Source organism: Canis lupus, chromosome 12 (genome assembly GCF_048164855.1).
Source record: "Canis lupus baileyi chromosome 12, mCanLup2.hap1, whole genome shotgun sequence".
NCBI classification, from domain to species: Eukaryota; Metazoa; Chordata; class Mammalia; order Carnivora; family Canidae; genus Canis; species Canis lupus.
In genome coordinates, this window is record NC_132849.1 from 45,405,808 (window position 1) to 45,420,690 (window position 14,883).

A 14,883-nucleotide genomic window follows, 5' to 3' on the forward strand; every position below is an offset into this window, starting at 1 on the left:
TGTATTAAATAAAAACATCTCTAAAAAAATAGCACAGCAACATTATATTGTTGTGTCATTACAAAGTACTTTAATTTCAAAATAAATCTGCGATATGGACAAATCAGTGTCTAATAATAATCAGAAGGCTGACCCATAGCACTGGTCCTATAACCAGTTAATGTATGTTTGCCCTGTTCAGGCAAAATATTTTTAACTCTGCACAAAAGTTTATATAAACATGTTTTTAATCTGGAAGATTTTTTAAAAATGTTTTCAAGTTTGTTAACTATATGTCATACATGGTTTATTGTTTACCAAGTGAGTTAAGGCAATGGATAAGAAATACATGTTGTCCATAAGGAAACAAGAAGTTGTAATGGAAATGATGAGGTTGGAAATTGCACCTGTGATGATCCAATGCTAAACTAATTTACTTGTTTTTTCATGGTATTTTACTGATACTGGGTTTCTCATTTTTAAGAAATGGTCCCTGCCCCCCTGTAAAACAGGGAAAATGTAGTCATGGGTGGAGGGAAGGAGGTGAGAATGGCTCTAGGGTAATAGTATTGAGGCTTAGAATAACAAAGGGCAAGGGAGGTAGGTGACAAAAAGAAAGCTCATTTCCAAGAAAAAAGGTGAGTACACATAGGATAGAAACAGCGTGTTTTATAGAGGAAGGCAGAGATAAATCATGGTGTCTCTGCTCAGTGGATCAGACAGCTGTTAAAATGATTAGAAATGAAGACTTCATAGCAAAACAATTAATATTTAATAAAAAGTTAAGTGAAAAAACATATGTTTTCATCTACCCTATGTACATAATTACATAGATGCATATATACATTTGGAAAGAAATACAGAAAAATGAGAATTGTGGGAATGTACAGTTTTTGCAATTTTATTATAGTTTTTGTTATAAATATTGTGCTATAAAAATAAGGAGAAATGCAAAGGATGTGTTCAACTCAAGAAAAATAAAAATAAAAAAGGAGAAAAAAGAGCCAACCGGTCTTCCACACAGTTATTTACTAAGTCATGGAATTTTTGAGCAAGGAATTCTATCTCAGCTATTCTCAACCTTTTTGGTCTCAGGACCTCTTTACAATAAAAAAATTTTTTTAAAGATTTTATTTATTTATTCATAGAGATGCAGAGAGAGAGAGAGAGAGAGAGGCAGAGACACAGGCAGAGGGAGAAGCAGGCTCCATGCAGAGAGCCCAACATGGGACTCGATCCAGGGTCTCCAGATCACGCCCTTGGCTGCAGGCGGCGCTAAACCGTTGCGCCACCAGGGCTGCCCTCTTTACAACAAAAATTATTGAGGTCCCCAAAGAGCTTTTGTTTATGTGGGTTATACCTATTGATATTTCTATACTAAAGATTAAATTTGAGAAATTAAAGGTATTTATTGTCACTTTAAAATAACAATGATAGGACGCCTAAGGGGCTCAATCAGTTGGGCGTCCAACACTTGATCTCAGCTCAGTTTTCAATCTCAGGGTCATGAGTTCAAGCTCACAGTGGGCTCCACACCCAGTTGGAGCCTACATGAAAAAAAATAAAATAACAATCTTAAATAATAATAATAATAATCTTACATCTTACATCTTAAATAATACATTTTTATAAAAAATTAACTACATATTCCAAAACAAAAATATTTAACCAGAGTGCCATGGTAGTACATTTTTTTGCAAATTGCTTTAATATTTGGCTCAATTGAAGACAGCTGGGTTCTCCTATCTGCTTATCCATGGGTTCTGTTGTGATATGTTGTTTTGGTTAAAGTATGGAAAGAAATCTGGCCTCACATAGGGAGGAATTGGAAAAAGGAGGAATGCTTTAGTAGCTTTTTCAGATGATTGTGGATATGCCACTTTGCCTCTGGCACACCCCACTGTACACCTATAAGAGACATATTTTGAAATGGGCAAGTAATGTCTGAGAATTGTTTTAAAAATAGTTCTGGCCTCATGGACTCCTTGAAAATGTTTTAGAGACCTATAGGGCAGCTTCTGACCACACTCTGAGAAGCACTGCTCTACTGAAACCAGAATGTTTTTGTTTTTAAAGATTTTATTTGTTTAATCATGAGAGACAGAGAGAGGCAGAAACATAGGCAGAGGACGGAAGCAGGCTCCTTGCAAGGGAGCCCAATGCAGGACTATATCCCAGGACCCTGGTATTATGCCCTGAGCCAAAGGTAAACACTCAACCACTGAGAGCCACCCAGGTGCCCCTGAAACCAGAATGTTAAGTGACTTTCTCCAAATGGAAGACAAGAGTACTGGACACAGTTATGGTTTTATTTCTCATGCTCTTGGAGGAATTCAAATTACAGTATGACTTTAGGACAACTTTTGTAAACTGACCCTGAGTATTTTTATCAGGCTCTTCTGAGATGTCAAGTATAATTGTCCTTTTTCAACTTGAGTATTAAAAGAGAAACCTAAAAAAAAATAAAATAAAATAAAATAAAATAAAATAAAAGAGAAACCTCCATGATAGGCAAATCAAAACTTTCTAAGAGAAAGTAGCGTTAGGATTATAGGTAGACTTGTAGAAATGTAATTTTTTAATATTAGGTATAAAAATATAGAAATATTAATTTAAACATACATTTAGTTTTGATTACTACCTCTTACTAGCTAAAAAAAACTTCCCAGCATCTTCTTTCCCAGTAATTTTATGTAGACAATTTTCATTTATTTGTCTTTGTTGCATTTATGCAAATATCCTTATTTAGAGGCATTTTCCATATCTGAACCTCCCTTTAAATGTTCTGTGACTTTCTGGTTTGGTTTTTAATGTTTTGTTCACTCATTCCTCTGAGGTTCCACTGAGGTCTCAGAAACATCAATGACTTGGATGCCTGAGATGGAAAACACTTTGGAAAACTTTATTTAGCCTAATTAAGTGGGTATTTCCCAAACCTCACTACCAGTGCACAGCTTTCTATAAAGAGCCTTTGGATGGTAACTTCCTACTGTTATCAAACAGTAGGAAGCCCTCCATAAGCCCTCTTGCTTGCCCCTGCCCTACCCCTATTCAGTGTTGGCCTCCAATCTCTGTCCTCAGTTGGAGGCTTTCCTTAATTTTTCTTCCTCTTTTTCAAGTTTTTATTACAAAAGTCTCTTTCTTGCCTTGCCATCTACTTTATCTTCCTTTTTCTGTTCCCTAATTACCAATTTTTTTTCTTAAGATTATTGTTAATAAGAATTATCTCCTTATGTACAATGGAATCAAGATTCTCATAGTTACCAAAAAGATACACAAAAACAGAGATCCCTGGGTGGCTCAGTGGTTTAGTGCCACCTTCGATCCAGGGCATGATCCTGGAGACCTGGGATTGAGTCCCACGTCGGGCTCCCGGCATGGAGCCTGCTTCTCCCTCTGTGTCTCTGCCTCTCTCCTTCTCTCTCTCTGTGTCTCTCGTGAGTAAATAAATTAAATCTTAAAAAAAAAAAAAAAGTCTAGCTGGGGAGGTGGTGTTACAGGGGAGTGATGGACGTTGGATGTTTAGAGTCTATTTTCATCCCTATTTTCACTATCTCTGTGACTGGGTCTAATTACTTCACTTTTCTGCACTTTAGTTTTCTTTCTGTAAATGAGAAAGTTGTCAAGTGATGTTTAACAGTGTTTGCTCCTCACTTTTGTATGGACTCAACGATTACTTATCCAGTGCCTGTTGTGTGCCTGGCACTGTTATGAAATGCTGGCAAGGGACGCCTGGGTGGCTCAGTGATTGAGTGTCTGTGTTTGGCTTGGGGTGTGATCCCAGAGTGCCGGTATCGGGATCAAGTCCCACATCAGGCTCCCTGCATGGAGCCTGCTTCTCCCTCTGCCTATGTCTCTGCCTCTCTCTCTGTGAGTCTCTCATGAATAAATAAATAAAATCGTAAAACAAAACAAAACAAAACAAAACAAAAAAACCCAAAACCCCGAAATGCTGGCAATACAGTAAACAACAAATGGAGTAGTTTCTGCTCTCAATGATGTTGTTCTATAACAAGGTGTGGAATGTCTGTCTACCCCACAGGTAAGAGAAATAGTAATTTGAAGGGCAGCTGAGTTCCAGTCCTCGCTTTATGTGATTTAGGTAGGACCTTTACAGGTTATTCATTCATTCATTCATTCATCCCCTAAAGATTTACTTATTTGAGAGAGAGAGAAAGAAAGAGAATCCCAAACAGGCTTCCTGCTGAGTTCGGAGCCTGAAGCAAGGCTCAATCCCACAACTCTGAGATCATGACCTGAGCTGAAACCAAGAGTCAGATGCTCAACCAGCGGAGCCACCAAGGTGTCCCAAGATCTTTATAAATCATTTAAACGCTTTGTTCCTTCTTTTTCTCATCTGTAAGATGAAGATAGTGATATCTAAACTATTTACCTTATATGGTTAAGACTCAACGTGTGTGGAAATGCATTGAATATAGTGGTAATGTACAATGTGTTGCAATGTCTATAGTAATGTAAAATGTAATTGTACTTTGCTATAGAATTTCACATGGAATTCATTACAGCTTGGTTGAGAAACTTCTAGATTAACTTAATTTTGGAATTCAGAGGTACTTGAAGAATATAAAGTATGTTTGTTTTTCTTCTCTTCACAGAAAAAGATAATGCTAAATATGTTTTTAGACACGATGATGGCCGATCCTCCTCCCCAGTGCCTTGTCTGGCTACCTCTCATGCATAGGCTTGCCCACGTTGAGAATGGTAAGCAGAACTTTTGTCATTCAGTCTCGAGCTATAGGCAATATATGAATTTCCGGAGATTTGACCCATATCTTTGTCTTGCTTGGAATTGAAATGGTAGTTATCTCCAGTAACTTCTTAATTTTTTCTTTTTTTGTTATCGGTTTATCTCCTTGTTTAGCTTGTGTGAGTTTGATAAAGGAAAGGCTGTAGTTTTTATGTAACCTCCTCCTTTCTCTCAAGGCTCTTGGTGTTTCCTATTCTACCAAAGAGAACCAGTAACAGCTGAGAGGTGCTAAAAAGCCAAGCTCTCTTTTTCCCCTTTGTAAGCATGAAATACACGTCCACACTGTCTTCTCTCTCTCATCCATGCCTTTTATTTTTATGTTTTTTTTTCTTTATTTATTTATGATAGTCACACAGAGAGAGAGAGAGAGGCAGAGACACAGGCAGAGGGAGAAGCAGGCTCCATGCACCGGGAGCCCGACGTGGGATTCGATCCCGGGTCTCTAGGATCGCACCCTGGGCCAAAGGCAGGCGCCAAACCGCTGCGCCACCCAGGGATCCCGCCTTTTATTTTTAAACCTCTGAGCCTTTTGCCCCACTGTGGCTTTAGTTCACAGCTACCTTAGATTCAGGATTATTTTCTGAAAGGTGTAGACTCTCTTGACTAAACTAAAACAGTTAAAATTAAAAAAAAAAAAAGGATTTTACTTATTAGAGAGGGAGGGAGAGAGTACAAGCCAAGATGGGTGAAGGAGGGGCTAGGAGTGTGAGAAGCAGGCTCCCTGCTGAGCAGGGAGCCCTGACTTGAAGCTCCATCCCCAGACCCTGAGATCCTGACCCGAGGGAAAGGCAGACCAAACACTTGACCCACTGAGCCACCTAGGCACCTCAGCAACTAATTTTTTTAACTGGATTTTTGGATAGAGATTTATATTGTTAAGTTATTATAGTATTATTGGAGTATTATTGGCTCTTTTGGAGGCAATACTTTTAAAGCCTGAAGTGTTTTAGGACTTTTATATTCAGTTTGTTTTATAAAATCATTTTGTATCTGCCATACCATATAGAAAGAATCTCATTTGTCCTGATTTTTGTTATCCATATGAACATTTTATTGTGACTTTGTGTATAGTATTTATTGATTACATTCTTATGGGGTTAGTGATATTTTTCTCAGCTACAGAGAAATAATATGAACTCATTGACATATCTTAAAAATAAAACATTTTATCTATCACAATAACATTTACCTACATATCTTAATTTTTATGTTAGGGAAATAAATTCTAAAATTGTGGTATTTCTATATGGTATTATAGTTTGGGCTCTTTCTATGAAATTCATCACTTGAATTATGTTGAAGTAACTATAGGGTAGATATCTACACAAAAATTGTGCTTTTTATATTGGTTTACTAATCCAACTATATTGTTTATAAGAAGATTACAACATGATGCATTCTTCCAAAAAGAATACTTTTACCAAAACCTGATCTTATTTGTAATTGACCCAGTACACTTAGTGATCCTCTCCACATTCTGGTTCTTTCCATATCCACCTGGTCAGCCCACTACACAGTCTAATACAAGCACTGGCTCATGACTGGTATAGAAGTGAAGAAGAATTACACAGATATATATACATGTTCAACCAAGATTATCAGAATGTACTTAATAATTTAATATTAATGTACATATATTATTTAATATCAATAAAAATTATTGTATAGAATTATAAATGCTGGTATGTTGATGTTGACTCTGTTGATGTGAGCTCTAGATTGATTTGGAAATAGTGTTATTTGGTAAAACTTTACTAGGTTGTATAGTTTTAATTTGGAGCACAGATTCTTCTTAGTACTTCCATTATGCCTTAGAAATATCTTGATGACAGAAAGCTTGAATTTCTTAAAGGAAGTATGTCCTTTGGAGTTCTCATTCCTGATTTTACTTTTTTTTAGTCTTTAATGATCCTGTTACATTGGTTTTCTCTCCTAGTGTTCATTTTTGTTTGTTTTTTGAGTCTTGATTCCCTAGTTAATGTACATTTTTGGAAACAGGACCAAAAATCCTTATAAGATTGGATTTGTACACATAGTACTAGAAAGAGTTATTCAAATGAAGACTTAAATACTATATGCCCCTTTCCTATTGACTTCCATTTCTTGTGTTCAGAATTAAATTGTCAGAGGGGACAATTAATTATGCTACCAACACTTAAAAGTATAAACAACCGCCTATAACATACAGTTGTGCATTGCCCGTTTCCCACTCAATGAACTGGAGGTTCAGATTGTAAGAGAATCCCAGCAATCTCTATGAATCCTGACTGCTACCTGGCAGTTTTTCATAAGGTGAGATGCTCGTTAAGTGGAGAAAAGAATGACAGGTCCTTGAGTTTCTCTTCTTCCAAATCACTGCCCCTTCGTTAGTCTAGAGTACTTTATTTTACTGTTCTACTTAGAACTCTTACCTAAAACTAACATGGTAATATACTTGATTTTTTTTTTTTTACCAGTTACCACTTACACCCAGGTGTATGGTAGCTTTTAATTCAACCAACATTTGAAGGCCTTCAGTTGAAGGTACTGAGTAAAATACATAGTATTTTCAGGTAACAGAGACACATAGTATGTCATCCTGGCTCTCACAGATCTCATGTCAGTGAAGGAGATAAATGTCTCTATAGCTAACAATGATATATCTCTTTAAAAAGCAACAGGTTTGGAAAATAAGTTTTAGACTGAGAGGGCTTCTCTCTCTTCTTTCCTTATATATTTATCTGAGTTTTGAGAAACATGAGTTTCATTTAAAAAAAAAAAAAAAGAAAGAAATTGGTAAAAGAGAAAAAAAGAAAAAGAAATTGGTTATTTTCTAAAAAAAAAAAAAAAAAAAAAAGAAATTGGTTATTTTCTAAGGTGGATTGGAATGTAATATTCTAACCTGAAAAACCATTTTCTCCTCTATTGTCTTTCCCTTTTATTCCCGTAAATGGCAGTTTCCGTTAATTAAAAGACAATTTAGAATTTTCAATTCTAATTTTGTTTTCACCTTTGCTTTTTTACATGATATTTGGTTTTCCACTGTATTGACTTTATTCTTCAATGAAAATGACTTCTTTCCCTCCCCTGTTCTCCCCTCACCCCCACCTCGTCCATCCCCTGCCTTGCTTTCTGCCCTCCGCAAGTCTTCCATCCCGTGGAATGCTCTTACTGCCGCTGTGAGAGTATGATGGGTTTCCGGTACCGATGCCAGCAGTGCCACAACTACCAGCTCTGCCAAAACTGCTTTTGGCGTGGCCATGCCAGCGGCCCTCACAGCAACCAACACCAGATGAAGGAGCACTCCTCTTGGGTAATCACTTTGTGTCTCAGTCTATGTCCTCTACTGTTAATCTGTCTCTGCAGTGACAGCACTGGGCCAGCTTCCTGATAGATGCCTAACGAATAAGGATGCGGTGTAATCAAATCTTCATGATGAAGTTGCAAATACATTGTGCTTCGTCACCTGATTTTATTTATTTCCATCACTTGATTTTTTTTTTTAATTTTTATTTATTTATGATAGTCACACAGAGAGAGAGAGAGGCAGAGACACAGGCAGAGGGAGAAGCAGGCTCCATGCACTGGGAGCCCGACGTGGGATTCGATCCCGGGTCTCCAGGATCGCGCCCTGGGCCAAAGGCAGGCGCCAAACCGCTGCGCCACCTAGGGATCCCCTCCATCACTTGATTTTAAAAGTAGAATTTTTAAAATTCCAGGGGTTACTATTACAATTGAAATGGAAAAGTAAGTGAAAAGTGTCTTCTTATTTTAAAATTGTGCAAGGGGGGCTGCGGGGGGGGGACTGTGCGGCCGGGAGCAGCTTGGAGGCCGCTCTGGCAGAGGAAGAGGCTCCGCGCGGAGGGGGCTGTGCGGCTCTGGGAGCAGCTCCGAGGTGCTCGGGCTGCGGCTCCGCGGTGCTCGGGCTGCGGCTCCGCGGAGGGGGCTGCGGGGCGGGAGCGCGAATCCAACAGCGCAGGCCCCGGAGCCCAGGGCGCCGGGGACACAGCCCGGGATCCGGCCTCCCCCCGGGGACAGGCAGAGGCCGGGAGGGCCCAGGACAGCAAGGACGCTCCTGCCCCGAGCTGAGCAGATCAGTGGACCCGCCCCGGAGCATCCAGGCCCTGCAGGCGGAGAGCTTCAGAGTTCCTGTGGGGGCTGAATCCAGGGCTCCAGAGCTGGCCCCGCCACTGGGGTTGTTCCTCCAGGGGCCTCACGGGGTAAACAACCCCCACTGAGCCCTGCACCAGGCAGGGGGCAGAGCAGCAACCCCAAGTGCTAACACCTGAAATTCAGCACAACAGGCCCCTCCCCCAGAAGACCAGCTAGACGGACAAGTTCCAGGGGAAGTCAAGGGACTTAAAGTATACAGAATCAGAAGATACTCCCCCGTGGGGTTTTTTTTTTCTTTTTTCTTTTTTTTCTTTTTGATTTCTGTTTGCTTCCCCCACCCTTTTTTCCCTTTCATTCTTTTTCTTTCTCTTTCTCTTTTTCTTCTTTTGTTCTTTTTTTCTTCCTTTTTTCTTTTTCTCTTTTCTTTCCTTCTTTCTCTTTTTCTCCTTTTCCCCATACAACTTGTTTTTGGCCATTCTGCACTGAGCAAAATGACTAGAAGGAAAACCTCACCTCAAACGAAAGAATCAGAAACAGTCCTCTCTCCCATACAGTTACAAAATCTGGATTACAATTCAATGTCAGAAAGCCAATTCAGAAGCACTATCATACAGCTACTGGTGGCTCTAGAAAAAAGCATAAAGGACTCAAGAGACTTTATGACTGCAGAATTTAGATCCAATCAGGCAGAAATTAAAAATCAATTGAATGAGATGCAATCCAAACTAGAAGTCCTAACGACGAGGGTTAACGAGGTGGAAGAACGAGTGAGTGACATAGAAGACAAGTTGATGGCAAAGAGGGAAACTGAGGAAAAAAGAGACAATTAAAAGACCATGAGGTTAGATTAAGGGAAATAAACAACAGCCTGAGGAAGAAAAACCTACGTTTAATTGGGGTTCCCGAGGGCGCCGAAAGGGACAGAGGGCCAGAATATGTATTTGAACAAATCATAGCTAAAAACTTTCCTAATCTGGGAAGGGAAACAGGCATTCAGATCCAGGAAATAGAGAGATCCCCCCCTAAAATCAATAAAAACCGTTCAACACCTCGACATCTAATAGTGAAGCTTGCAAATTGCAAAGATAAAGAGAAGATCCTTAAAGCAGCAAGAGACAAGAAATCCCTGCCTTTTATGGGGAGGAGTATTAGGGTAACAGCAGACCTCTCCACAGAGACCTGGCAGGCCAGAAAGGGCTAGCAGGATATATTCAGGGTCCTAAATGAGAAGAATATGCAACCAAGAATACTTTATCCAGCAAGGCTCTCATTCAAAATGGAAGGAGAGATAAAGAGCTTCCAAGACAGGCAGGAGCTGAAAGAATATGTGACCTCCAAACCAGCTCTGCAAGAAATTTTAAGGGGGACTCTTAAAATTCCCCTTTAAGAAGAAATTCAGTGGAACAATCCACAAAAACAAGAACTGAATAGATATCATGATGACTCTAAACTCCTGTCAGTAGTAACTCTGAACGTGAATGGGCTTAATGACCCCATCAAAAGGCGCAGGGTTTCAGACTGGATAAAAAAGCAGGACCCATCTATTTGCTGTCTACAAGAGACTCATTTTAGACAGAAGGACACCTACAGCCTGAAAATAAAAGGTTGGAGAACCATTTACCATTCAAATGGTCCTCAAAAGAAAGCAGGGGTAGCCATCCTTATATCAGATAAGCTAAAATTTACCCCGAAGATTGTAGTGAGAGATGAAGAGGGACACTATCTCATACTTAAAGGATCTATCCAACAAGAGGACTTGACAATCCTGAATATATATGCCCTGAATGTGGGAGCTGCCAAATATTTAAACCAATTAATAACCAAAGTGAAGAAATACTTAGATAATAATACACTTATACTTGGTGACTTCAATCTAGCTCTTTCTACCCTCGATAGGTCTTCTTAAGCACAACATCTCCAAAGAAATGAGAGCTTTAAATGATACACTGGACCAGATGGATTTCACAGATATCTACAGAACTTTACATCCAAACTCAACTGAATACACATTCTTCTCAAGTGTACATGGAACTTTCTCCAGAATAGACCACATACTGGGTCACAAATCGGGTCTGAACTGATACCAAAAGATTGGGATCGTCCCCTGCATATTCTCAGACCATAATGCCTTGAAATTAGAACTAAATCACAACAAGAAGTTTGGAAGGACCTCAAACACGTGGAGGTTAAGGACCATCCTGCTAAAAGATGAAAGGGTCAACCAGGAAATTAAGGAAGAATTAAAAAGATTCATGGAAACTAATGAGAATGAAGATACAACCGTTCAAAATCTTTGGGATGCAGCAAAAGCAGTCCTAAGGGGGAAATACATCGCAATACAAGCATCCATTCAAAAACTGGAAAGAACTCAAATACAAAAGCTAACCTTACACATAAAGGAGCTAGAGAATAAATAGCAGATTGACCCCACGCCCAGCAGAAGAAGAGAGTTAATTAAAATTCGAGCAGAACTCAACGAAATCGAGACCAGAAGAACTGTGGAACAGATCAACAGAACCAGGAGTTGGTTCTTTGAAAGAATTAATAAGATAGATAAACCATTAGCCAGCCTTATTAAAAAGAAGAGAGAGGAGACTCAAATTAATAAAATCATGAATGAGAAAGGAGAGATCACTACCAACACCAAGGAAATACAAATGCTTTAAAAAACATATTATAAACAGCTATACGCCAATAAATTAGGCAATCTAGAAGAAATGGACGCATTCCTGGAAAGCCACAAACTACCAAAACTGGAACAGGAAGAAATAGAAAACCTGAACAGGCCAATAACCAGGGAGGAAATTGAAGCAGTCATCAAAAACCTCCCAAGACACAAGAGTCCAGGGCCAGATGGCTTCCCAGGGGAATTCTATCAAACATTTAAAGAAGAAATCATACCTATTCTACTAAAGCTGTTTGGAAAGATAGAAAGAGATGGAGTACTTCCAAATTCGTTCTATGAGGCCAGCATCACCTTAATTCCAAAACCAGACAAAGACCTCACCAAAAAGGAGAATTACAGACCAATATCCCTGATGAACATGGATGCAAAAATTCTCAACAAGATACTAGCCAATAGGATCCAACAGCACATTAAGAAAATTATTCACCATGACCAAGTAGGATTTATCCCCGGGACACAAGGCTGGTTCAACACTCGTAAAACAATCAATGTGATTCATCATATCAGCAAGAGAAAAACCAAGAACCATATGATCCTCTCATTAGATGCAGAGAAAGCATTTGACAAAATACAGCATCCATTCCTGATCAAAACTCTTCAGAGTGTAGGGATAGAGGGAACTTTCCTCGACATCTTAAAAGCCATCTACGAAAAGCCCACAGCAAATATCATTCTCAATGGGGAAGCACTGGGAGCCTTTCCCCTAAGATCAGGAACAAGACAGGGATGTCCACTCTCACCACTGCTGTTCAACATAGTATTGGAAGTCCTAGCCTCAGCAATCAGACAACAAAAAGACATTAAAGGCATTCAAATTGGCAAAGAAGAAGTCAAACTCTCCCTCTTCGCCAATGACATGATACTCTACATAGAAAACCCAAAAGACTCCACCCCAAGATTGCTAGAACTCATACAGCAATTTGGTAGCGTGGCAGGATACAAAATCAATGCCCAGAAATCAATGGCATTTCTATACACTAACAATGAGACTGAAGAAAGAGAAATTAAGGAGTCAATCCCATTTACAATTACACCCAAAAGCATAAGATACCTAGGAATAAACTTTACCAAAGAGGTAAAGGATCTATGCCCTAAAAACTATAGAACACTTCTGAAAGAAATTGAGGAAGACACAAAGAGATGGAAAAATATTCCATGCTCATGGATTGGCAGAATTAATATTGTGAAAATGTCAGTGTTACCCAGGGCAATTTACACGTTTAATGCAATCCCTATCAAAATACCATGGACTTTCTTCAGAGAGTTAGAACAAATTATTTTAAGATTTGTGTGGAATCAGAAAAGACCCCGAATAGCCAGGGGAATTTTAAAAAAGAAAACCATATCTGGGGGCATCACAATGCCAGATTTCAGGTTGTACTACAAAGCTGTGGTCATCAAGACAGTGTGGTACTGGCACAAAAACAGACACATAGATCAATGGAACAGAATAGAGATCCCAGAAGTGGACCCTGAACTTTATGGCCAACTAATATTCGATAAAGGAGGAAAGACTATCCACTGGAAGAAAGACAGTCTCTTCAATAAATGGTGCTGGGAAGATTGGACATCCACATGCAGAAGAATGAAACTAGACCACTCTCTTTCACCATACACAAAGATAAACTCAAAATGGATGAAAGATCTAAATGTGAGACCAGATTCCATCAAAATCCTAGAGGAGAACACAGGCAACACCCTTTTTGAACTTGGCCACAGTAACTTCTTGCAAGATACATCCAGGAAGGCAAAAGAAACAAAAGCAAAAATGAACTATTGGGACTTCATCAAGATAAGAAGCTTTTGCACAGCAAAGGATACAGTCAACAAAACTAAAAGACAACCTACAGAATGCGAGAAGATATTTGCAAATGACGTATCAGATAAAGGGCTAGTTTCCAAGATCTATAAAGAACTTCTTAAACTCAACACCAAAGAAACAAACAATCCAATCATGAAATGGGCAAAAGACATGAAGAGAAATCTCACAGAGGAAGACATAGACATGGCCAACATGCACATGAGAAAATGCTCCGCATCACTTGCCATCAGGGAAATACAAATCAAAACCACAATGAAAAAAAAAAAACAAAAAACAAAACCACAATGAGATACCACCTCACACCAGTGAGAATGGGGCAAATTAACAAAGCAGGAAACAACAAATGTTGGAGAGGATGTGGAGAAAAGGGAACCCTCTTGCACTGTTGGTGGGAATGTGAACTGGTGCAGCCACTCTGGAAAACTGTGTGGAGGTTCCACAAACAGTTAAAAATAGACCTGCCCTACGACCCAGCAATTGCACTGCTGGGGATTTACCCCAATGATTCAAATGCAATGAAACGCCGGAACACCTGCACCCCGATGTTTATAGCAGCAATGTCCACAATAGCCAAACTGGAAGGAGCCTTGGTGTCCATCGAAAGATGAATGGATAAAGAAGATGTGGTCTATGTATACAATGGAATATTACTCAGCCATTAGGAACGACAAATACCCACCATTTGCTTCAACGTGGATGGAACTGGAGGGTATTATGCTGAGTGAAGTAAGTCAATCGGAGAAGGACAAACAGTGTATGTTCTCATTCATTTGGGGAATATAAATAATAGTGAAAGGGAATATAAGGGAAGGGAGAAGAAATGTGTGGGAAATATCAGAAAGGGAGACAGAACATAAAGACTCCTAACTCTGGGAAACGATCTAGGGGTGGTGGAAGGGGAGGAGGGCGGGGGGTGGGGGTGAGTGGGTGATGGGCACTGAGGGGGGCACTTGACGGGATGAGCACTGGGTGTTATTCTGTATGTTGGTAAATTGAACACCAATAAAAATTATTTTATTATAAAAAAATAAAATAAAAAATAAAAAGTATTTTAAATGAAAAAAAAATTGTGCAAGGGGTATCCCCCTAAAGCTTATTCTCTGAGCTTTAAGTAAGATTTAAAGTTCTTTTTTTCAAGCATATTTTCTTCACTTCATATTCCTTCACTGTAGGGCTTATATAAATATTGCAAAGAAAGGTGCATGAAGTAAAGGAGTTAAATTTTTGTCTGTCTGAAGTTGAAGAAAATACAGTTGAAAAACTGTATTTTTACAGTTGCCACATTGGTGTCCTTACTTTCAAAAGTCATCCTTTAAATAACAATATTTGGGTGGAAGTCGATGTGTGTGATTGTCCTGTGCTGGTTGTAAATCCTGTAACCAGCTTAGCATCAATCATTTTTCTTTCCTTTTCTCAATTTATTTTCAGTTTTTTAAATGCTGTACTTTTATTTCCAAAAAGTTGATTTAAAAAATTTTTCTCTCTGGGTTTCATTGGTTGGTTGGTTGGTTTGCTAAAGGGTAGAACAATATACAG

The 14,883-nt window shown here is 39.1% G+C and overlaps 1 protein-coding gene across 18 annotated transcripts in view; it reads left to right on the forward strand.

The window, feature by feature from the left end:
* The window catches only part of DTNB (dystrobrevin beta), a 244,948-nt gene that overhangs the window by 77,008 nt on the left and 153,057 nt on the right, over positions 1–14,883 (forward strand). For all 18 annotated transcript variants that reach the window (XM_072770820.1, XM_072770822.1, XM_072770825.1 and 15 more), the window contains exons 7-8: positions 4,596–4,701; positions 7,873–8,039. In XM_072770820.1, coding sequence (XP_072626921.1) covers positions 4,596–4,701; positions 7,873–8,039 — 273 coding nt within the window. The remainder of the gene's footprint in view (positions 1–4,595; positions 4,702–7,872; positions 8,040–14,883) is intronic.